Source organism: Heterodontus francisci, chromosome 24, assembly GCF_036365525.1.
Source record: "Heterodontus francisci isolate sHetFra1 chromosome 24, sHetFra1.hap1, whole genome shotgun sequence".
In the NCBI taxonomy this organism is placed as follows: domain Eukaryota; kingdom Metazoa; phylum Chordata; class Chondrichthyes; order Heterodontiformes; family Heterodontidae; genus Heterodontus; species Heterodontus francisci.
In genome coordinates this window covers 77898134-77923615 of record NC_090394.1, presented here as the reverse complement: position 1 = coordinate 77923615, position 25482 = coordinate 77898134, and the positions used below count along the sequence as shown (strand labels likewise).

Sequence of the window (25482 nt, the reverse complement as noted above, 5' to 3'; positions counted from 1 at the left end):
AATAAACAGATTAAACATGCACAATGGAATTGCTATGACATGTTCAGGAGAAGGAGTAAAGTCAACTTATCTGAGGAGCCTTTGAGGACATGACATCACAAAGCTGCATTTTGTTTTTTAGAATCAGTGACATCACAGTATGGCCTTAGCGAGGGAAGGACTTTAATGAGGTTTCACTCGACTGGTTGCTGGGATGAGGGGAGATTGAGTAGACTAGGCCTATATTCCCTGGAGTTTAGAAGACGGAGAGGTGATATAATTGAACGTTCTAAAATACTTGAGGGGGTTGCAAGGTAGATGCTGAGAAATGTTTCCCCTGGCTGGGGAATCTAGAACACAGGGTCTCAGACTAAAGGGTCGGTCATCCGGGACTGAGCACTTATGAATCTTTGGAATTTTCCATTGCAGGGAGCGGTGGTTGCTCAGTTGTTGAGTATGAAATAGAGGTGGTTAGAGTTTTAGATACAGTGAATTCAGGGATATGGGGAAAGTGGAGCTCAGGATGATAACACATCATCTTACAGAACAGGATGGAGGGGACGAATGGCCTCCTTATGGTGTGACATCATGCTACGCAGTGACGTCATGTGCCGTGGTGACGCCACACGGAATGGAGAGTCCTTCCCAGAATGCTGTTCGGACGAAACGGCCTCGGAATATCCATGGAAACGAGGCCTAACGTGGAGCTGCCTGCGGGGGTGGTTAGAGAGAGAAAGCATCCACGGGCAGCAACATAGAGCGAGGCCGGGTCTGGAGGGACAAACACGGACTGACTCGGGGCAGAGCGACCGGGTGACCCTTGGGGGACTGGACTTGGGACTAGGCCGGGAACCGGGCCGGGTGCTGGGGGCCGGGGACTGGGCCGGGTGCTGGGGGCCGCGGACCGGGCCGGGTGCTGGGGGCCGGGGACTGGGCCGGGAGGTGGGGACCGGGGTCTGGGCCGGGAGGTGGGGACCGGGCCGGGGACCGGGGACCGGGCCGGGAGCTGGGGACCGGGGACTGGGCCGGGAGGTGGGGACCGCGGACCGGGCCGGGAGCTGGGGGCCGGGCCGGGAGGTGGGGACTGGGCCGGGAGGTGGGGACCGGGGACTGGGCCGGGAGCTGGGGGCCGGGGACTGGGCCGGGAGCTGGGGGCCGGGGACTGGGCCGGGAGCTGGGGGCCGCGGACTGGCGGTATTGGGTACGTGGGTTATCGCCTGTTTTGTGCTCGGTGAGTAGGATATAGGGTGAGGAAAGGAGGGCGAGGCCTGTGAGACCGGGGCTCATCTTTACAGAGAGGAGGTTGCAGATTCCGGCGACATGTCGTTCAGGGACCTGAGGAGTAAGAGTCTGTTTAATACCGAAGGTCTGGGCTGTGAGGCAGACGCAGCGGCGGGTTTACAAGGGTTCGGGGTCGGTAGGATCTGTATTTACCCCGGGGAGGGGTTTCAATCTTTAATAAAAGTGACAGATTCATTTTACATTTGTGAACAAAATTGATATCTAGAAACAGTCTTCATTATTTAAACTTCTGGATAGACATAGTGAAAGAGACAGTGCTTATCTTTAATCACACACTTTCTCTTGTACCACTTGCCCAGGGCTGATGTCTCTGGTCAGTAATGAGATTAAGGTTTACTTTGAATTAACTCCAGTACAGTGCACACACACTTCCCTACACCATTCTCTCACCTTTATCTGTTTTCCAGAATACTGGATGATTTGAGGCAGGGTCAGGTATCCTTGGGCACAATAATTTGCTGTTAATTCTAGGTTAAGTGTTGATGCTCTTAATTACCAGTATTTTCTTGGACATGGCGCTGTTCCAGCCTCAAAATGTATTTCGAACCCACCAACCATACCTCTGGTTTGACGTTGCATGCTTTGAGTGTCCTCATGAGAAGTGCAATATTGGGCAAGTTCTATAAATAGGCTCACCGGCGACAGAGAGATGTTTTTGGAGTACCTGCCCCAAGCTGATAATTGGTCTATTTTTGTGTAAGCTTTGATTATCTGTTATCTTTCCCCTCAGACTTCACCGAGATGATGAGAGCTCTGGGATACCCTCGTCTAATCTCCATGGAAAACTTCCGGGCTCCAAATTTCCCTTTGGTAGCAGAGATTCTCATTTGGCTTGTCAAGAGGTTTGTGACTTAACAAATGTACAAAGCTATAAAACACGTCATGGTTAAGTCAAAGGACAGCCAAACTTTCTTTTAAAAGGTGCTCTGAATACCTCAGTTGCTCAATGCACCATCAGTTGTGGCATTAAGTTTGAAGGTTCTGGGGTCAAATCCACTCTGGTATCTGAACCCATAATCCAGGTTAGTTTTCCAGTGCAGCGAGTGCTCCCTTATTGGAGGTATCACTATTTATCTCTCACCCAGCACCATCAAAACGCATTATCTGGTCATCTTGTTTGATCATTTAGGAACCTTTGAATCCAAAGTGGCTGCAGCATTTGTCTGCAAAACAGCATTGTGACTGGGCATTAAAAATATTTCAGTTACTGTGAAGCACTTTGGGATATCCTGAGACAGTCTTTCTTACTGCTGCACACTGTCGCGATGCATTGGGCAGTTAGTTAATTACCAGACCCCAGACAAGGGTTAGCACCTTCAGGGCAGGAGGGGATTGTGTGGTCAGCTTTAAAAAAGGCAGAGCAGATACCATATATACTTGTGTAAAAGTCCACCCATGTCTTTAGGCCAAAAAATCTTGGACTTTTACATGAGATATATGAAAAATACATTTTAACGTTCAGAGTGTAGAGACAACATTCTAATCATGCACTAGTATAAATACCTGAACATTCAGCTAGCACCCCACATTTTTTCAATGTGGCACCAAGGCAGAACAACAAATACTGAGCGCAGTTTAAACTAAAGGTTGCTGCATGTGCAGAGAAGGTGAATAATTGTGTGGCAGCAAGAGAATTCAAAGTATCAAAGAAAAATGTCAGAGATTGGAGAAAGCTTTCCGCGCAGTGGAAGATGCCAAAGAATAATCGTGCCAACAGGGAAAGTCTAGCAAGTGGCCGCAATTAGATAATAAAGTTGCAGAATGGGTCAGTGAATGTTGCCAGAGTAGATGCATAGTTTCCCACGCACTTATTCAACTCTACGCCCTGAAAGAAGCAGAGAAAGCATAGCAGATTTCAAGGCTAGTGTGCTGGATGGTGTATCAGGTTCATGCACAGATACGATTTTGCATTTTGCCAAAGACTTGAGATTTCATAGTGTCCACCCGCTGAACTTGACAACAAAATCACTGAATTCCACTGATTTCTACACTGAAGACATCGAGAGAAGACAGCTACAGTTTGGCTTGCATAGGCAACATGGATGAAACACCCTTTAAATTTGAAATGCTGGTAACTCAAATGGTGAACAAAATTGGAGAAATAACTACTAGCTAAGACAACTGGCCATGAGATGACTTTAGATTCATTGTTGTACTTGTATGTCTGACGGGACATTTACTGTAATAAAAATTGTATATGACTTTTGTTTAAATAAGTGAGTTTACACTAATTATCTATGTCTTCATGATGGCTATTTTGTTAATACAATTTTGAAAATATGACTTGTGTAAAAGTGACTCCCCCCCCCCCCCAAAAAATGTTAGACCCAAAAATTTGATTTTTACGAGTGTATACAATAATTCTGATTACCAGTCTGCTGAGGTTTGAGGTGAGCTGTTTATTCTCACTGGAAGGCATAAGGTTTTGGTTCTGCTCCACCACATTTATAGTGATTGTCGTGGTTTACCATGACCCTCCTTGGTGAGGAAAAGTGACTGTTTAAGTGTGCCTTTGGGACACCCTTAAGTCTGAGTCCAGTTAGAAGTGAGAGAGATTGGGAAAAGAGGTCCATGGAGAAAGTAACTAATGTTGCTTGGGTTTTGTCACCAGATATGAGCCCCAGACAGATATCCCAACAGATGTGGATACAGAACAGGACCGAGTTTTCTTCATCAAGGCTGTAGCTCAGTTCATGGTAAGTATCAAATAGCTCTTCCTCTGCCCCGTATATGGAAACATTAGGACAGCATGAACCCGGGGATGAGATAGGAGTTTCACTGAGGGCTTCAGTAAGTTTTGTGCATATTTTACTTGGCTGTATTGCAGGCTACAAAAGCTCACATTAAACTCAACACCAAGAAGCTGTACCAGGCTGATGGTTACTCGGTGAAAGAGCTGCTGAAGATTACTGCTGTTCTCTACAATGCCATGAAGACAAAGCGAATGGACAGAAGTGAGAATACTGAAGAAGATAGTTCCAAATTCAAATTCGACTTGGGGTCAAAGGTGAGCAGTGTAAAAGGATTCCTCGTTTAGGAAAGGATTAGCAGGGAGTTTCACAGTGTGGCCAACAGTGAGCTACTGAGGCAGATCTTCGCTAGACAGGAAGACCCCTCAGGATTAAGGCTATAGTTTTCTAGCCCTTTCTCCAACTCATCCTTTCTGGTGAGACCTTGCTGAATTTGAACTGTATTTTGACTGAAAGGATATATTTTAACACACTGGCTTTACTGTTAAGGTGAAGCGTTGCCACAAGGTCAAATTAATGATCTGACACTCCACCATACTGGGAATTGAAAAGTGAAACTTCTCCTCTGGCGTCCAGCAGTGCGTGGTTTTAAACCCAAACCCACGGTAAACATGGGCTCTACACCTGTAGCAAACCTGAGCGATTTGCTCTGGATTTATGGTCACTATAAATATATCAATGCACCCTAACATTGCACAGATGGGGGATTTCACTGCTAACCTAGAGGCTAGGCTTTTACCCTGTAAACAATGTTTTTATAAGAGATGTATTGCAGATTCAATATTTTGCATCTTCTCACTCATTACAGATTTCAGATTTGAAAACTGCAAGACAATTAGCCTCTGTGATTACCTCCAAAGGAGCAACAGTGTTTGATTTACTAGGAAAAGAAGTAGATCTGAGGGTGAGTCAGAAGAATCCTGATCAAATAACTGACAACAGGAAGATAACAATGTCCCAGATTGAAATGTGAATCATTTTACTGTGTTCATTATGATTGCACAGCACCAGTTCAACAAAACACTGCTTTCGACCTTGTACAGAGTCAAAAACCTTGCTGCAGTTTTGTGTGGCTGTGGTTTAGAGGACTTGCTTCTGAACTTTGAATATCAGATCAATGATGCATCAGCAATTCAAAACTAAAGCAAAATACTGCCGATGCTGGAAATCTGAAATATAAACAGAAAATGTTGGAAACATTCAGCAGGTCATGCAGCATTTGTGGGGAGCGAAACAGAGTTAACGTTTCAACTCGATGCTAACTGTCTGGCTTCAGAGAATTGCATAGAAATTACAGCACGGAAATAGGCCATTGAGCTAACTGGTCTAATGCTCCACAGGAGCCTCCTCCACTCTTTTACTCACCCTATTGACATGCTTCTATTCTGCTGTCTCTCATGCACTTGTCCAGATTCCCCTTCAATACATCAATGGAGTGTCCTCTTAGTTCCTTTTATACTGAGCTGAGGTGTGTGCTAGTAGAGCAGGTCTGACCGAGCCAGTAGCATTTCGGAATTAAACATGTGGATTTGCTGAAGCTGGTAACCAGGCAGACCCAGTATCAACAGGTCCCAGTGCAGAATAACTACAACTATAGTGTTACAGGGCTTCATTTAGCTGGGACAACACGATCGTTTATTCCAAATATGATCCCGCTGGAGTGCAGGTGTATCAAAAGGAACATTACTGTCAAGCAAGTTATTTTTTAGCTTTAACTCTAAGCATGTAATAAACATAGAGTTTTTGTTTTTGCGCTGATAATTCCCTACCTTACTGTAGTAAGTGGGATGTAACAGTAAAGGTAAGGCATCATCAATGGTTGTGACTGCAGAGACCATTAAGCTGATAAGTTTTAGATCCCTTGCTCATCTGTAAAAATTGTTCCTGAGGTTTCTGTGGAATGAAGCCATATTGTTGCTTCTTTGCAGTTGGAAAATCAGAATGTTTCAGAGCAGCAACTACCCCAGAGAAGCCCCTCCCTTCTTCCATCAGTCAACCCTAACCCTACTGCTTTACCATAAAATAGAAGCAAAATACTGCGGATGCTGGAAATCTGAAATAAAAACAAGAAATGCTGGAACCACTCAGCAGGTCTGGCAGCATCTGGGAAAAGAGAAGCAGAGTTAACGTTTCGGGTCAGTGACCCTTCTTCGGAACTGACAAATATTAAAAAAGTCACAGGTTATAAGCAAGTGAGGTGAGGGTGGGGCAAGAGATAACAAAGGAGAAGGTGCAGATTGGACAAGGCCACATAGCTGACCAAAACTCTTCTCTCCGGGATTTTCGTTTGTCTCTTTTGCCTTTGCTCCATGACCTTTTGGTCAGCTATGTGGCCTTGTCCAATCTGCACCTTCTCCTTTGTTATCTCTTGCCCCACCCTCACCTCACTTGCTTATAACCTGTGACATTTTTGATATTTGTCAGTTCCGAAGAAGGGTCACCGACTTGAAACGTTAACTCTGCTTCTCTTTCCACAGATGCTGCCAGACCTGCTGAGTGGTTCCAGCATTTCTTGTTTTTATTACTGCTTTACCATATTGCTTAACCCTTACTCTTTCCAGGGATGCTTCCAATTGCCTTTGGACTCCTTCACTCTTAGACAGGACCAGGGGACATGAGTATAAGGTGCAGAAGCACAGAACGAGCTTAGATATCAGTAGGAATTACTTTTTGCAAAGAGTCAACCAAGCTTGGGAGCAAGTTGCTGCCTTACATAGTGAAAGCAGATTCTCTGCAATTATTCCAGAGGGAACTGGTTGAGTTCATGAGTGTGATCAACACAACCTTATGTAGAAGGCAGGTGGGTATTGGGGGCTGTATCTCAAGGTTACTGTATATAGCGATAGGTGGCTATTGGGCACTGGGTCTCTGAAACTGTATATAGAGATAGGTGGGTTTTGGAGCTGGGTCTCTGGTACTGTGTATAGAGATAGGTGGGTATTGGGCACTGGGTCTCTGAAACTATATAGAGATAGGTGGGTATTGGGCACTGGGTCTCTGGCACTGTGTATAGAGATAGGTGGGTTTTGGAGCTGGGTCTTTGGTACTGTGTATAGAGATAGGTGGGTATTGGGCACTGGGTCTCTGAAACTATATAGAGATAGGTGGGTATTGGGCACTGGGTCTCTGGTACTGTGTATAGAGATAGGTGGGTTTTGGAGCTGGGTCTCTGGTACTGTGTATAGAGATAGGTGGGTATTGGGCACTGGGTCTCTGAAACTATATAGAGATAGGTGGGTATTGGGCACTGGGTCTCTGGCACTGTGTATAGAGATGATTAGATTAGATTAGAGATACAGCACTGAAACAGGCCCTTCGGCCCACCGAGTCTGTGCCGAACATCAACCACCCATTTTATACTAATCCTACACTAATCCCATATTCCCAACAAACATCCCCACCTGTCCCTATATTTCCCTACCACCTACCTATACTAGTGACAATTTATAATGGCCAATTTACCTATCAACCTGCAAGTCTTTTGGCTTGTGGGAGGAAACCGGAGCACCCGGAGAAAACCCACGCAGACACAGGGAGAACTTGCAAACTCCACACAGGCAGTACCCGGAATCGAACCCGGGTCCCTGGAGCTGTGAGGCTGCGGTGCTAACCACTGTGCCGCCCTGCCAGGAGTTGAAGAGGAATTCCCAGAGTTTTTTTTTTCCTAAATTGGCGTAAGGTTCCTCGTCCCCTCTCTCTGGAGATTGTGTGTTGGGGGTTTGCATGGTCAGGTGGTGACAGCATGGACTGCCCGATAGACCAGCTGTTCTTTACTTGTCTTTAGTTTCTGTGTGTTTTATATAGTTTGTACTGAGTTATTCTGTCTGTCTTACAGGAGATGAGAACAGCAGCGATAGCCAGGCCTTTGGAAATCAATGAGACCGAGAAGGCATTAAGAGCTGGAATTAAAGAAATTATAGTGAGTGACTTTATCTTTTCAAAGCAAGCAAAGAGTCAGGAGAAACCTTAGAGACTTAATTTGGACATTTACTGGTTGTTTTCATCTGGACTGAATGGGGTGGGAAAAGTCCATGAGGATTGAAAACACAGGGAAAGTTCCATGTTTCAGAAATTAATCATTGACCCAAGTATTCATTGCTACCAGTGGCTAATTTTGATAATTTCTACTGGCTGCCTTCAAAATATTTCTCTTTTCCACCTTGCCAAATTACAGTTCCCAGGGAATGGTACATTGCAATTTACAGGGTGGGAGAGGGGATCAGAAGCACTTGGTTTTCCTACACAGATCTGCTGTACTTTGGGTGATAGGAACACTTTCCTTTTTAGTTGAAGAAACAAATTTCAGAAATATCCAATGTTGATCTTGCTTTGTTTTGAATAAGTCCTACAGCAGGGCTTGGGCATAAACATCCAGGCTGACACACCACTGCAGTACTGAGAGAATGCTGCAGTGTCAGAGGTGCTGTCTTCTGGATGAGTCATTAAACTGAGGTCCTTCTGCCCTCCCATGGCATTATTTCGAAAAGAGCAGGGGAGTTCTCCCCAGTGTCCTGGCCAATATCTATCCCTAAACCAACAGATTATCTGATCATTATCAGATTGCTGTTTGTTGGATCTTGCTGTGCCCAAATCTGTTGCCACATTCCCTACATTACAAGTGACTACGCTTCAAAAGGACTTCATTGAACAAAAGAACAGTACAGCACAGGAACAGGCCATTCGGCCCTCCAAGCCTGCGCCGATCTTGATGCCTGCCTAAACTAACACCTTCTGCACTTCCGGGGCCCATATCTCTCTATTCCCTTCCTATTCATATATTTGTCAAGATGTCTCTTAAACGTCGCTATCATATCTGCTTCCACCACCTCCCCTAGCAGCAAGTTCCAGGCACTCGCCACCCTCTGTGTTTAAAAACTTGCCTCGCACATCCCCTCTAAACTTTGCCCCTCACACCTTAAACCTATGTCCCCTAGTAACTGACTCTTCCACCCTGGGAAAAAGCTTCTGACTATCCACTCTGTCCATGCCGCTCATAACTTTGTAAACCTCTATCATGTCGCTCCTCCACCTCCGTCGTTCCAGTGAAAACAATCCGAGTTTTTCCAACCTCTCCTCATAGCTAATGCCCTCCAGACCAGGCAATATCCTGGTAAACCTCCTCTGTACCCTCTCCAAAGCCTCCACGTCCTTCTGGTAGTGTGGCGACCAGAATTGCACACAATATTCTAAGTGTGGCCTAACTAAGGTTCTGTACAGCTGTAACATGGCTTGCCAATTTTTATACTCTATGCCCCGACCGATGAAGGCAAGCATGCCGTATGCCTTCTTGACTACCTTATCCACCTGCGTTGTCACTTTCAGTGACCTGTGGACCTGTACGCCCAGATCTCTCTGCCTGTCAATACTCCTAAGGGTTCTGCCATTTACTGTATACCTCCCACCTGCATTAGACCTTCCAAAATGCATTACCTCACATTTGTCCGGATTAAACTCCATCTGCCATTTCTCCGCCCAAGTCTCCAACCTTTGCGTCATCCGCAAACTTACTAATCAGACCAGCTACATTTTCCTCCAAATCATTTATATATACTACAAACAGCAAAGGTCCCAGCACTGATCCCTGCGGAACACCACTAGTCACATTCCTCCATTCAGAAAAACACCCATCCACTGCTACCCTCTGTCTTCTATGACAGAGCCAGTTCTGTATCCATCTTGCCAGCTCACCTCTGATCCCGTGTGACTTCACCTTTTGTATCAGTCTGCCATGAGGGACCTTGTCAAAGGCTTTACTAAAGTCCATATAGATAACATCCACTGCCCTTCCTTCATCAATCATCTTCGTCACTTCCTCAAAAAACTCAATCGAATTAGTAAGACACGACCTCCCCTTCACAAAACCATGCTGGCCATAAAGCGTTTTGAGACGTCCGGTGGTTATGATAAGCATTATATTAATGCAAGTCTTTTTATGTGTTTTTGTATTGGGATATTGAGTAAAGGCTGCATTGAGCTTTCAATGGCAGATGGCTTCCAATTGGCAGGCAATTCCTGCACCCTGAATTTTGTCCTCTTCCCTCCTGGCGGCAATTGCAAAATTTAACTCTGGGATATTTTGTGCCAGTAATTTTGGGCAGTGGAGTGGTTACTTGGGGCAATGTTCCCCTGATGGAAGATGCACAATATTCTGCTGCTGTTTCTGTTCCAGGAGCATGTGCAAAAGACCAAGGATATGCTGAACAATGTTGCCTCTGATGAAGCAAACCTGGAGGCTAAGATCGAGAAGAAGAAGATGGAGCTGGAGAGGAGTAAGAAGCGACTGCAGACCTTGCAGAGCGTCAGGTCAGACTCTAAAACAGTGGGGTGGTGGTGGTGGGCGGGTTGGGTGGTGGTGCTATTATGAAGGTTTTTGCCTGACTGAATTGGCTGCCTTGCCAGTGAATGGCAGGACACTCCCTGTCTGTTGTCCCTGCGCATGCTGCATAAACAACATTTTCACAGCCAGGAACCAAAGCGAGTCCAGAAGAGTGGTTGAAGCATGTGCACTGATTAATTATATTAAACTGGGTGGGGTTTTGAGGTGTTAATCAAAATCATTCTCCATTAATCTTTCACTTGGGCCCAGCATCACTGCTAGCCCAGCCCAAGTGATGCAGCCCATCATGTAGGTCAGTGTGAATTATTCCCCCTATGACACACTTGACGCCACAGTAGTGATGGGATTGAAGTTTGATTCTGTAGGTATGCTGAGTACCAATTTCTCAGTTCAATGTAGACTATGACTTGTGCAGATCAGAACTGAGAAATTGTTTGCTCCATGTTAACGATTCCTTCCCTGTACAATGTGTTAGTCAGAGACAGACACTAATAAAATCTGACATACAGCAATTCATTGTGCACACTAGTGTGGATAAAACACACCAGTATTAGTGTATAGTGCCTCAATATGGGAGACACACTAGCCTTGGTTTTCCAATTGTAACATTGATGGTGACCCATTCATTTTAAATTGAAGTCGCTCACTTTAAGTGACATGTTCGAATAGATGTGGAAAAATAGCCTTCAGTTGCATTGACTGGTGGGCTGGTGTTTTAAGGCCTGATTGGGGCAAACTATGGAATGGTTCTGATTTTTCAGTGATCTTAAATAATTGGCAAAGTTGATAATTTTAATCAGCTACCATTGAAGATTTGCTATCACACTAAACTACATGAGGAATTGCAAACCAACAAAAATACCATCCAATTGGATCTGACAGTCTGGTCTGCCATTTACCACAGGGCAGTGAGATGATCAGAGGTGACTGGCAATTTGAACAATCTGATTTGTGTTTTTGAATGTCAAGTCTCTTTGTTGTAACCTCAGGCCGGCTTTCATGGACGAATATGAGAAGATTGAGGAGGAGCTCCAGAAACAGTACGAGACCTATGTGGAAAAGTTCCGTAACTTGTGCTATCTGGAGCAGCAGCTTGAAGACCTGCACAGGATGGAACAGGAAAGGTTTGAGGTAAGTGATGAAGTGGAAATACAAAGTCGAGTCTGACTTTATAACTGGGGATTCTTCAAGGTGACAAAAAGGTTAATTCTTGCCATCACTCCATCACAAAAATCACAAGTGCTTAAGAAAAGTTTCTGGATAATGTAAGGTTCAGCATTGTCCTTGAAGGGCTCAGTTTCTGTCAGACTCGCTGGTGTGTTTGATCACCCTGGTTGCTTAATCCCTCGTCACACAGTGGTTACAGCACAGAAGGAGGCCATTCAGCCTGTTGTGTCTGTGCCAGCTCTCTGTCAGAGCAACTCAGCTAGTCCCACTCCTCCACCTTTTCCCTGCAGCCCTGCAAATATTTTCTCTTATAATTATCCAATTCCCTTTTGAAAGCCATGACTGAATCTGCCTCTACCACACTGTCAGGCAGTGCATTCCAGTTCCTAACCACTCACTGTATAAAAAAAGGTTTTTCCTCATGTCACCTCTGGTTCTTTTGCCATTCACCTTTAATCAATAGATATCCTTTTAATTCAGAAATTTATCCTGCCATTTCAAAACTGAATTCTTGGTTATAATAATTGTTCAATCTTTGGTTCTTTATCGAGTGACCGTACAGTTGTAATTGATACTTGGGCATTCCATTTCCAAGGAAACTGAAAACACACTGCGTCTGATGCAGAATAAACTGAAGGAGGAGGAACAGAGGATGATGAAAAGTTCAGGTAAAGTGAAACTCTGCCGTGTTTTTCTGTTGTTCATAGTTTCAACTGATAACGTTTCTGCTCAGACAGAACATCCAGCAGTAACTGGCTGTTGGAAGAGGCAACCTGCGTGTTGTGTCACGGCCGAGGCGGAAGGAGTGCACTGTTTGTTCTAGTTCCACTTCTCCACAGGTTGCAACAGAGCTTTCTCTCTCTCTCTCTCTCTCCCTCCCTCCCTCCCTCCCTCCCTCTCTCTCTCTCTCCCCCCCCTCTCTCTCTCTCTCTCCCCCCCCCTCTCTCTCTCTCTCCCCCCCCTCTCTCTCTCACTCCCCCCCCTCTCTCTCTCTCTCTCACTCCCCCCCCCTCTCTCTCTCACTCCCCCCCCCTCTCTCTCTCACTCCCCCCCCCTCTCTCTCTCACTCCCCCCCCTCTCTCTCTCACTCCCCCCCCTCTCTCTCACTCCCCCCCCCTCTCTCTCACTCCCCCCCCCTCTCTCTCACTCCCCCCCCCTCTCTCTCACTCCCCCCCCTCTCTCTCACTCCCCCCCCCTCTCTCTCACTCCCCCCCCCTCTCTCTCACTCCCCCCCCCTCTCTCTCACTCCCCCCCCCTCTCTCTCACTCCCCCCCCCCTCTCTCTCACTCCCCCCCCCTCTCTCTCACTCCCCCCCCCTCTCTCTCACTCCCCCCCCCTCTCTCTCACTCCCCCCCCCTCTCTCTCACTCCCCCCCCCTCTCTCTCACTCCCCCCCCCTCTCTCTCACTCCCCCCCTTTCTCTCTCACTCCCCCCCTTTCTCTCTCACTCCCCCCCCCCTCTCTCTCACTCCCCCCCCCCTCTCTCTCACTCCCCCCCCCCTCTCTCTCACTCCCCCCCCCCTCTCTCTCACTCCCCCCCCCCTCTCTCTCACTCCCCCCCCCCCTCTCTCTCACTCCCCCCCCCCCTCTCTCTCACTCCCCCCCCCCTCTCTCTCACTCCCCCCCCCCCTCTCTCTCACTCCCCCCCCCCTCTCTCTCACTCCCCCCCCCCTCTCTCTCACTCCCCCCCCCCTCTCTCTCACTCCCCCCCCCTCTCTCTCACTCCCCCCCCCCTCTCTCTCACTCCCCCCCCCCCTCTCTCTCACTCCCCCCCCCTCTCTCTCACTCCCCCCCCCTCTCTCTCACTCCCCCCCCTCTCTCTTTCACTCCCCCCCCTCTCTCTCTCACTCCCCCCCTCTCTCTCTCACTCCCCCCCCTCTCTCTCTCCCCCCCCCCCCCCCACCCCCTCTCTCCCCCCCCCCCACCCCCTCTCTTTCTCTCTCTCTCTCTCCTCTCCATGAGATTACAATGGCTGTACATGTCGCTATACGAAAAACCAAAGGCTGCATAGGCAGCAGTTTGACTGGACAAAACTCCACAAAGATGTGGAGTTCTGTAGGAATTGTCACATGTACCAGGTTGAGGGGAAGCCCCAACCTGCAGTGAAATCTGCACCCCTAAACCCTGTACTGGTTTTTGGGAAACCCTCCAGCAAAGGACTGGTGAATTGTGAAGGACCCCTGCTGAGAACAAAATGGGACAGACAGGCACAGGTCTGGCAGAGAGTTCGAGAGGAAGGGGACAAGTAGGACACAGGTTAAAGGAGGTCTGGGAGGATTCCCAAACGAAAACCCCTACTGTCCGGTCAGCCAACCCCGAAATGTTGGTAAGATTAGATCCCACATCCTCCTATGTAAATACAGACAACAGAAGCACCCCACCAGGGCTGCTAAGAGCATTTGCAGAAACCTGAAGGGACAAAGAAAATCCTCAGGAGGGCAGAGAAACAGTGAGGGTGATGCTTCACCTAGTTGAAGTGCCACAGGGCAGTGCAGTGGAATTTGGACAAATACCTGTAAGCAGGAGTGTCCCAGAGGACAAAGGGAAGATTAATAAAGAATCCACCCCCAGAGTCAGGAGAAAAGGGAACCAATAGTAGCCCGAAGTGAGTAGCACTTGGAATAACTCACCAGAGCACTGAAAGTGAGGTCAGAGTGGATCCACCCACTGCCGACGCCCATGATCAGAGCTCCAAACCAGAGCTGATTAAATCCAACAATCCCCCCGCTGACCCCAACTGGAACAAAAGCAACCTAGACAATTATGGAAATATGTAAACCTCAAACCTCCCAAAAAAACACATTTATTGGGATGCCCATTCCCAGATTATTGCAGGCTGATAATAAAGAAACCTTAAACCCCTTGGGCAACACATAACCATCTTAGACCCACTCAAGGGAAAAGGGGCAGTTTGAAGCAGCACTGCTACTAAGGAAGAGACAGGCTGAAACAATTTTAAGATTTCTGTGTGAATTAGAATGAATGAGAGAAATGCATGAGTGTTTTCCTGTATTTTCTCTTCCTCTTAACTTATAATGAATGCTCCCAGTATTGCATTTCATTTGGCGAGGGGCGGAGGTGTGAAACATAGAAAATAGGAGCAGGAGTAGGCCATTTGGTCCTTCGAGCCTGCTCTGCTATTCATTAAGATCATGGCTGATTATCCAACTCAGTAGCCTGTTGCCACTTTTCCCCCCATACCCTTTGATCCCTTTAGACCCAAGAGCTATATCTAACTCCTTCTTGAAAACATACAATGTTTTGGCCTCAACTGCTTTCTGTGGTAGCAAATTCCACAGGCTCACCACACTCTGGGTGAAGAAATTTCTCCTCATCTCAGTCCTGAAAGGTTTACCCCGTATCCTTAGACTGTGACCCCTGGTTCTGGACTCCCCCACTATTGGGAACATCCTTCCTGCATCTACCCTGTCAAGTCCTGTTAGAATTTTATAGGTTTCTAATGAGACCCCTCTCACTCTTCTGAACTCCAGCAGATATAATCCTAACCGACTCAATCTCTCTTCATACGTCAGTCCCGCCATCCCAGGAATCAGTCTGGTAAGCCTTCGCTGCACTCCCTCTATAGCAAGAACATCCTTCCTCAGAGAAGGAGACCAAAATTGCACACAATATTCCAGGTGTGGCCTCACCAAGGCCCTGTATAATTGCAGCAAGACATCCCTGCTCCTGTATTCGAATCCTCGCTATGAAGGCCAACATTCCATTTGCCTTTTTCACCGCCAGTTGCACCTGCATGCTTACCTTCAGCGACTGGTGTACGAGAACACCCAGGTCTTGTTGCATATTCCCCTCTGTCAGTTTGTAGTCGTTCAGATAATCATCTACCTTCTTGTTTTTGCTACCAAAGTGGATAACCTCACATTTATCCACATTATACTGCATCTGCCATGCATTAGCCCACTCACTCAACTTGTCCAAATCACCCTGAAGTCTCTCTGCATCCTCCTCACAACTCACCCTCCCACCCAGTTTTGTGTCATCTGCAAATTTGGAAATATTACATTTAGTTCCCTCATCTAAATCATTAATATATATTGTGAATAGCTGGGGTCCTAGCACCGATCCCTGCGGTACCCCACTAGTCACTGCCTGCCATTCGGAAAAAGACCCATTTATCCCTACTCTTTGTTTCCTGTCCGCCAACCAATTTTCTATCCATCGCAATACACTACCCCCAATCCCATGCGCTTTAATTTTACACGCTAATCTCTTATGTGGGACTTTGCCGAAAGCCTTCTGAAAGTCCAAATAAACCACATCCACTGGCTCCCCCTCATCAACTCTATTAGTTACATCCTCGAAGAATTCTCGTCGATTTGTCAAGCATGATTTCCCTTTCGTAAATCCATGCTGACTCTGTCCGATTCTACCACTGTTCTCCAAGTGCTCTGCTATAAAATCTTTGATAATGGACTCTAGAATTTTCCCCACTACTGACGTCAGGCTGACTGGTCTATAATTCCCTGCTTTCTCTCTACCTTCCTTTTTAAATAGTGGGGTTACATTAGCTATCCTCCAATCTGTAGGAACTGTTCCAGAGTCTATAGAATCTTGGAAGATGACCACCAATGTATCCAATATTTCTAGGGCCACTTCCTTAAGTACTCTGGGATGCAGAGCATCAGGCCCTGGGGATTTATCGGCCTTCAATCCCATCAATTTCCCCAACACCGTTTCTCTACTAATCCTGATTTCTTTCAGTTCCTCCCTCTCACTAAGCCCTGTGTTCCCCAACATTTCTGGTGTGACGGAAATCACAACTGTCAAATGGAAACATATTAATTTTGTCATATGGGACACGACTTGAAACTTTTTACTGGACATTGTAAAGAACTTGTTTAAAAAATCAGAACTGAGCAGCTGAAAACGTGGTTGCACGTTTGCATTCTGAGAGCCACGAATGGAGAGACAATGGGGGTGTTCCGTGATTCAGTTAACAAGATTGGTCTGGACAATAGTGATGATCAAAAGACAGCGACAGCTTTTGATTTTGTAAGAGACAAAACTCCACCCCCCACCCGAGTACGTCTGGGAGGCTCTGAAATCCGGCAACCCTCCCAGAAGTGACACTTTCACAGAATCGCAGAATTGTTACAGTGCAGAAGGAGGCCATTCGGCCCATTGTGTCTGCACTGGCTCTCTGAAAGAGTAATTTCCTCATTCCATTCCCTGTCTTCTCTTCATAACCCTCTTTTTCATATAACTGTCTAATTCCCTTTTGAATGCTTCAATTGAACCTGCCTCCACCACACTCTGACATTGCATTCCAGACCTTAACCACTCGCTATGTGAAGTTTTTCCTCAAGTCATTTTTGCTTCTCTTACCAAAAGCTTTAAATCTGTGCCCTCTCGTTCTTGATCCTTTCACGAGTAGGAACAGTTTCTCTCTATCTACTCTGTCTAGACCCCTCTTGATTTTGAATACCTCTATCAAATCACCTCTCAACCTTCTCCTCCAAGGAAAACAGATTGGAGAAGTTGAGGCTATCTTCATAACTGAATTTTGTGATTGTGATATTCTGTGAAGCACTTTAGGACATCCTGAGATTGAGAAAGGTACGATAGAAATGCAAGTTCCTTGTGTCCCAGTTCTGGAACTGAGATGTCCATAGGTACCTTTTTTTTTTAAAGACTGTCACACACAAAGCACAGACTGGTGCCACCATCCAAGGGCTCAGCGAGGGGCAGTTCCAGTCCCAGACAGGCCTCCCCGGGACTCAGCCAAGGGCAGTTCCAGTCCCAGTCTTGTTTCTCCAGGGACACTGATATGGAAAGTAAGGGCAACACAGGATGTGAGTAATCGTTCATTGTGATGACATCAGAGCATCATATCGTGGGTGCACTGACTGTGCTGTTACAGCTGGTCTGTGTATTGGAATCTCCTTCACAGTGGTTCACACATAGGCTGACTGAACTATTGGAATATTGGAACCTGATTCAGGAGAATTAGACGTTGGGCTGTCTTTAGATCCAGTCTGACATATAAAAGCAACTTAAAAGCTTTATTGTTCCCCTCCCCTTCAAAACTACTGTCATCACCCCTCCCTCAAAAAAAATCCTTTACCCCCTCTCTCCTTGCAATCTATCACCCCATTTCCACCCTCCTGTTCCTCTCCAGTGTCCTTGAGCATGCCCATCTTTTGCAGTACTCCATAATTGAATCTCTGCAATCAGGTTTCCTGTCACAGGATCAAAACGGCTCTTCTCAAAGTCACAAATCATATTCTATGTGACTATGACAAAGGTAAACATTCCCTCCTCTTCCTCCTTGACCTGTCTGCAGCCTTTGACATGGTTGACCACACCATCCTCCTCCAGCACCTCCCCTCCGCTATCTGGGTGGTTGGGACTGCTATCAGCTAGTTCTGCACTCGCCCGGTTCCATTCTTATCTATCCAGTTGTAGCCAGAGAATCTCCTTTAATGGCTTCTCTGCTCGCTGCTGCAGTTACCTGTGGTATCCCCCAAGGATGTATCCTTGGCCCGCTCCTATTTTCCATCTACGTGCTGCCCCCTCTGCAGCGAGATCTGAAAACAGTGTCAGTTTTCACATGTATGCTGGCGACACCCAGCTCTACCCCACCACCATCTCTCTTGACCCTTCTCCGTCTGTAAATTATCGGACTTTTGTCCAACATCCAGTACTGCTTGAGCACAAATTTCCTCCAATTAAATATTGGGAAGATGGAACCCACTGTCTTCGGTCCCTGCCACAAACTCAATCCCTCTCCCTGGCAACTGTCGGAGGCTGAGCTTCCGATCATATATTTGTGCCGTCACTAAGACCACCTATTTCAACCATTACCCGAAGTCGCCCTGTCTCAGCTCATCTGCTGCTGAAATCCTCATCCATGCCTTTGTTATCTCTCGACTTTGCTACTCTCGCGTCTTCCGCTCTCCATAAACTTGAGCTCATCCAAATCTGTGCTACCCATGTCCAAACTTACACCAAGTCCCGTAAACCCATCGCCCCTGTGCTCGCTAACTTACACTATCTCCCTGTTGAGCAATGCCTTGATTTTAAAATGCTCATCTTTGTTTCCAAATACCCCCATGGCCTTGCCACTATTTCTGTAATCTCCTCCAGTCCTACAATCCTCTCAGATATCTACACTCTTCCAATTTAGCCGTACTCCTCCAATTTTATTCACTCCTCCATTGGTTGCCCTGTCTTCAGTGCCTAGTCCATAAGCTCTGGAATTCAGCTTCCTAAACTTCTCTTTCCTCCTTTAAGGTGGTCCTTATAACTTGCCTCTTTGACAAAGCTTTTGGTCACCTGTCCTAATATCTCCTTGTGATTCAGTGTCAAATCTTGTTTGTTACTGCCTTTATGAGGCACCATGGGATGATTTACTGCATTAAAGTCCCTATATAAATACAAGATGTTGATTCTAACAAACGCTTCTACTTTCAACAGGGAAAGATGATGATTCTGACAATGAGATACAGGAAGATGAGGGCTCGGATAGTGATCTAGAAGACAGAAGACCATTAAAACCACGGCTCACCAGGGAGCTGCCCATTCAGGGTATGTGGTACCTCCTTGTTTTAGGGAGGCTTTATTAAGGTGCCTGTTCTAAATGGGCTTAGCATAAATTCTTCAAGCACATTCCTTTAGGTCCCTTATAGAGACAATGGGAAAGCACTGTAACATTCCAGGTACTGTGTGAGGGTTAATGAAGCTACAGCAGATCCTTTGTGTGGCTCATGGTACATAGTAAATGGGAATATGCAGGACTAGTGCTTAAAAAATAGGAACATAAGAAATAGCGTGAGTAGGCCATTTGGCCCCTCGAATCTGCTCCACCATTCAACCAGATCATGGCTGATCTTCTAGCTCAATGCCATTTTCCCGCACTATCCCCATATCCCTCGATATCTTTAATGTCTAGAAATCTATCGATCTCTGTCTTGAACATACTCAATGACTGAGCCTACACAGCTCCCTGGGGTAGAGAATTCCAAAGATTCACCACCTGAGTGAAGAAATTCATCCTCATCTCAGTCCTAAATGGCCTGCCCCTTATTCTGAGATTGTGTCCCCTGGTTCTAGATACCACCGCCCCCCCCTACCCCTTCCCTCAGCCAGGGGAAACATCCTTCTTGCATCCACTCTGTTGAGCCATAGAACCATGGAAAAATTACAGCACAGAAGGAGGCCATTCAGCCCTTAGTGTCTGCACTGGCCGGAAAATCAAGCTGCCCAATCTAATCCTACCTTCCAGCACCTGGTCTGTAGACTTGCTGGTTACAGCACCTCAGGTGCAGGTCCAAGTACCTTTTAAATGAGTTGAGGGTTTCTGCCTCCACCACCGTTCTTGGCAGTGAATTCCGGACACACACCACCCTGTTTGATTCTGGCCCTTGATTTCTCTGCCTATCACTTTTCTTATTCCCCTTACTGTCTTTTGTTCTTGTCTTTGATCCCCCCTCCTCTGACTCCTTGTAAAGGTCCCCATCCCCCTGCCATTTTAATTTAAACTCTCCCCAACCACTCGAGCAAATACTGCCCCCGAGGGCATCAGTCCTGGTCCTGCCCAGGTGTAACCCGTCCAGTTTGAACCGGTCCCAATGTCCCAGGAATCTGAAACCCTCCCCTCACACCATCTCTTCAGCCATTTATTCATATGATATATCCTGCTATTTCTACTCTGACTAGCACTTGGCACTGGTAGTAATTCTGAGATCACTACCTTTGAGGTCCTACTTTTCAATTTACTTCCTAGCTCCCTATATTCTGCTTTTAGGACCTCACCCTTTTTTTTTTAACCTATGTCATTTGTACCAATGTGTACCACGACCACTGGCTGTTCACCCTCCCCCTTCGGAATGTCCTGTAACTGCTCTGAGGCATCCTTGACCCTCGCACCAGGGAGGCAACATAACATCCTGGAGTCTGTTTTGCGGCCACAGAAACTCCTATCTATTCCCCTTACAATTGAATCCCCTATAACTATTGCATTCCCACACTTTTTACTCCTCCCCTGTGCAGCAGAGCCAACCATGGTGCAATGAATTGGGCTGTTGCTGCTTTCCCCTGAGAGGCCATTCCCCCCAACCGTATCAAAAGCAGTATATCTGTTTTGCAGGGGAATAGCCACAGGAGATTCCTGAACTGCCTGCCTAGTCCTCTTGCTCTGCCTGGTGGTCACCCATTCCCTTCCTGCCTGTGGAGTCTAAGCCTGCGGTGTGACCACCTCTATACGTGCTATCCACAATACTCTCCGCCTCGTGGATGCTCCACAGTATCCTCAGCCACCGCTCCAGCTCCGAAACCCAGGCTTCCAGGAGCTGCAGCTGGAGACACTTCCTGCACACATGCTGGTCCCGGGCACTGGAATTATTCCCGGCTTCCCACATAGAGCACGAGGAGCACACCACGGCTTTGAGCTCTCCTGCCATGACTTAACCCTTTAAATTTGGAAGATGCTTAATATCAAATAATATTGATTATTCTCGGGCCCTTCTTCCCTGGTCCTCGTTACTACAGAACTCCCTAAAAAACACTACTTGCTATATATGAAAGTAAACTGTAGACATTTCTTATCTTAGTTACTAAGCCAGCTATTTAGAGTTATTCCCTAACAGCAGTTACTCACCAACCAATCACCTTGCAGCTTTCCTGTGATGTCAGTGTTGATTTTTTTCCAAACACTCCGGCGTGCCTGGACTGTGTCTGTGTTTATTCTCTCCTCAGTCGGTGATTCTCCCCGCAGGTCCGCTCAGTTCCCGGAAGCTAAGTAACTAAGTGAGTGTTCTAAGAAAAACAACCCTAGCCAATCCAAAACAAAAACAAGAAATGCTGGATTCACTCAGCAGGTCTGGCAGCATCTGTGGAAAGAGAAGCAGAGTTAACGTTTCGGGTCAGTGACCCTTCTTCGGAACTGACAAATATTAGAAAAGTCACAGATTATAAACAAGTGAGGTGGGGGTTGGGCAAGAGATAACAAAGGAGAAGGTGCAGATTGGACCAGGCCACATAGCTGACCAAAAGGTCACGGAGCAAAGGCAAACAATACGTTAACTCTGCTTCTCTTTCCACAGATGCTGCCAGACCTGCTGAGTGAATCCAGCATTTCTTGTTTTTGTTTCAGATTTCCAGCATCCGCAGTATTTTGCTTTTATTTTAGTGTTTAATTCACTGCCACTTCTCTTCCAGGAATGCCTACCTTGAAGAAGTTCTGCTCTTCTAGCCAATCCAATCTTTCCTCATAGCTGCAACTTTCAAGCCCTGGCAACGTTCTTGTAAATCTCCTCTGTACTCTCTCCAGAGCAATTATGTCCTTCCTGTAATGTGGTGACCAGAACTGTACGCAATACTCCAGCTGTGACCTAACCTGCATTTTATACAGTTCCAGCATTACATCCCTGCTTTTGTATTCTATACATCAGCCAATAAAGGAAAGCATTCCATATCCCTTCTTCACCACTCTATTTACCTATCCTGCCACCTTCAGGGACCTGTGGACATGCACTCCAAGGTCTCTCACTTCCTCTACCCCTCTCAATAACCCTTGCTTTGTTTGCCCTCCCCAAATGCATTACCTCACACTTCTCTGGATTGAATTCCATTTGTCACTTTTCCGCCCACTCAACCAAACCATTGATATCTTTCTGGAATCTACAGCTATCCTCTTCACTTTCAACTACACGGCCAATTTTTATGTCATCAGCAAATTTCCCAATTGTGCCTCCCACATTTAAGTCCAAATCATTAATATATACCACAAACAGCAAAGGACCCAACACTGAGCCCTGTGGAACACCACTGGAAACCGCCTTCCATTCACAAAAACATCCGTCAACTACTACCCTTTGTTTCCTGTCACTGATCCAATTTTGGATCTAACCTGCCACATTCCCCTGTAAGCCCTGTAAGAATTGTATGTATTTCAATGATATCACCCCTCATTCTTCTAAACTTTAGAGAATATAGGCCCAGTCTGCTCAATCCCTCCTCGTAGGTCAATCCCACCATCCCAGGAATCAGTCTAGTGAACAGCAATGCTATACTCTTATCTCCCACAACCAACCCTCAATTATATCTGTCACCAAATGGCTGTCCAGTTTCCTCTTGAATTTGCTGACACAATCCAACTTCATAATAGAGTCTGTCCACCCTGCTTACACTTTGTGGTTTTGTCTCGCTGTTTATTCGGATCTAGTTTCTGTCCCCTTTTAGAAAGCTGAAAACCTTGAGATCTCCCTGGCTGCCGTGTCTCTGCTGCAACCATTTCCATTTTGCTTCATCTCTTACTGGAACTCTGATGTTTCCTACCCCAGTATCAGTTTGATTGCCATCCTTATACCCTCTCCAAGAAAGTGTTCTTTGCTGATCCTTGAAGACAATTGAGCCTGCAGCTGCTGCAAGGACAAATTCAAAAGAAATTACTCTTCAGTGAATTTCATTGACCATAAATCAGCAGCATTTCAGTCATGCCCCTTGTTGCAAATTGATTGAGACTTGTGATTACAGTTTCTTTTAAATTTGCTGTTGTCTCCTTGCACAGCCACTTTGTAAACTGTACCTGCTTCCACTTTTAGTGTTTAATCCTTGTGCGGTCAGTGAACTTTATAGATTGGTATGTGCTCACCAATTTCAGGCTTTAGGCTCAACACCCAACATTTTAATATTTTGTTAGACACAAAACAATGAGATGTCTAGACATACCACTCTTAATAAATCAATTAATATTTACAGGCAGAGTTGGCAGTCGAGTGGTTGGGACAATGCACGGAGGTGACACTGAGGATGAGGTGAGAGACTCCAGCTGCTCAGAGCCTTGTGTTTAGTGACAATGTAATAAGGTTGCATATTTCGGTGTTAGGTTCATTTTAACTATGGATTCTAGCTGCCTCCGATCTTTTCGAACTGATCAAGGTCATCTTGCATTGCCGCTACTCTGTAATGCCTCCAGTGTAAAAGAAAACAGCCAAAGGTCCTTCAGAGCTGTAAGGGAAGTGGACAGGTGGGAGCCTGGAGAATGGAGGCTCTTTGCCAAGAAATCAATCAGACATATAAACTTGTATTTGCATGTATGTTGTCACATTCAATGTATGGCCAAGAGTTATTAAGGCAAGATTTGAATGACCCAGACCGAGGCCCAGCCTTCCTGCAGTTATTCAGACTGCTGATGGCTTCATTATCACCCAAACACTCTTCCTTTGCAGCTGAATTTTTTTTTTTTTGCTCTTTGTTAGATCACTTTCTCCCATGTTAGTTTTCCTTTTGTAGCAATAGTTTGTGTCCTGGCATTTACTGCTTCCCCATTCATTCTGGCGTTTTGGTAGTTGGTGTTTTAGTGTTGATCTCAACTCCGAAGACAGCAACAAATTCTGCCTGAAACTGCACCTGCTTCCACCTTTATTGACTGCAAACAGAAGACATAATAAACAGGCTGTTTATTATGAGCTGGGACACCATAGCATGTTAAATGTTTGAAATTGTTGAAAGCTTTTAGTGATCAGTAGGAACTGTACACACTGCTGTGGAGAGAAAACAAATGACCTAACCAGGTCCCAGACTTGCTGCTTTTATTAGTGGCCTTTTGTTGTGACTGTTTCCTTTTGAGTTTAAATCTGCTTTTCTGTTGCTTTCCATTATTGCTTTCATAAAGCTCCAAACATTATCTGCTCATTCAAAGGAAGCCGAGAATTCCAGCAAGAGCAAGGTTGGTTCAGATATCCTGAGACTTTCATTTTGTTGCTGTAGCTCATTCTCCAATTGTATTGCTGTTTTACTTTGTCCATTATCATCACAACATGGCATTCACTGTACAATTACTCCTTATGTTGTCACTCCCAGTGTAGGTACAAGGCCTTAGTGCCATTGAGAGTATCTAATCATAGTATCTAGCACTGCTGTCACTGTTAGCACCAATGAGCTCTGGTGAACTTTGCATTTAGAATTTTTTGTATTGTAATGTTCCTCATTCATCATCTCCAGGCCATTCCCCCAGCACCAGAGACAGGCCTGTACCACCAGTAGTTCACACTGGTGTTTCAGACAGCTCTTCAGCCATTATCCAAGTTTGGAGGAACAGAATCTGTAATTATATGGCTGGGGGTTTATCACTTAACTGGCATTCACTCAGTAGTGCAGTTTGGGTGGGATGTTATCCTCACTTTTATAACAATGGGGGAAGGGGAAGCTGATGCAGAAGTCTGGCAAGTTAGCTGAGCCGTTCTTCCAGAACAATCCAAATCCTTGATTTAGATGCTAGCCTGTAATTCCTTGCCGACTGCTTGCTGTTCAGTGGAAAACCCATCCAAGCCTTTGATTAGATGAGGTGATCACTGGTGAGTGAGGGTGCTGGCATTGCATGGTTAACAGGTTGCTGAATTCTCTTGCTCTTTAGGAGGATTCGGATGAGAGTGAGATTGATGTTGAAGAGGATGAAGAGGATGAATATGAAATTGCTGAAGATGATGATGAAAGCATTGATATTCAGCCAGAACAGACCTCGAGCAGAATCCACAAGCAAGAGCTTGATGAAAGTGACAATGACTTCTAGTCCCAGCCATGGACAATGGCTGCATTTGGCTGTTGCTCCGATCTTCATCCAGCTCTTCCAGCATATCTGCTTCAGTGCTGTATTATAGTGAAAATGACCCAGGGCCCTTCAAGGAATAGCCAACTACTGTAATGTGTGCAGTTGTTAAAAGAATTGAGACACTCAATTCAGTTTCAGGGTCTAGAGGCTGTTGAAATGATATCTACCCATTTTATATCTATCTATACCCACTGTATCTTAATTAAATAATTTTATACAATACCCCTATGAAATGGGTCCTTTACTTCAGTCCACAGGAGGTTTCAGTGAAATCATTGGTCAGTTACAATAAATTGCAACAGAAAAGTGGGTATTTCACCAAACAATTGAAAAGGACTCATGGGGGACTCCAAAGAAACTGAATTGAGTGCATAT

The 25482-nt window shown here is 45.9% G+C and overlaps 1 protein-coding gene across 7 annotated transcripts; it reads left to right on the top strand.

Moving 5' to 3' along the window:
• The first annotated feature begins 612 nt into the window (after window positions 1-612).
• Window positions 613-25329, top strand: cluap1 (clusterin associated protein 1). Of its 7 annotated transcripts, none has more exons than XM_068056720.1 (13): window positions 613-701; window positions 2012-2123; window positions 3893-3977; window positions 4109-4288; window positions 4840-4935; window positions 7867-7950; window positions 10201-10334; window positions 11358-11499; window positions 12131-12203; window positions 18972-19082; window positions 23256-23311; window positions 24172-24225; window positions 24913-25329. In XM_068056720.1, exons 2-13 carry the CDS (start codon window positions 2023-2025, stop codon window positions 25066-25068), a joined length of 1272 nt encoding a protein of 423 aa, XP_067912821.1. In that variant the 5' UTR covers window positions 613-701; window positions 2012-2022; the 3' UTR covers window positions 25069-25329. The 7 variants fall into 7 exon arrangements, with proteins under 7 accessions (XP_067912821.1, XP_067912820.1, XP_067912822.1 ...); XM_068056719.1 differs by having other exon boundaries at window positions 618-792; XM_068056721.1 differs by having other exon boundaries at window positions 632-698.
• The last annotated feature ends 153 nt before the right edge of the window (window positions 25330-25482 follow it).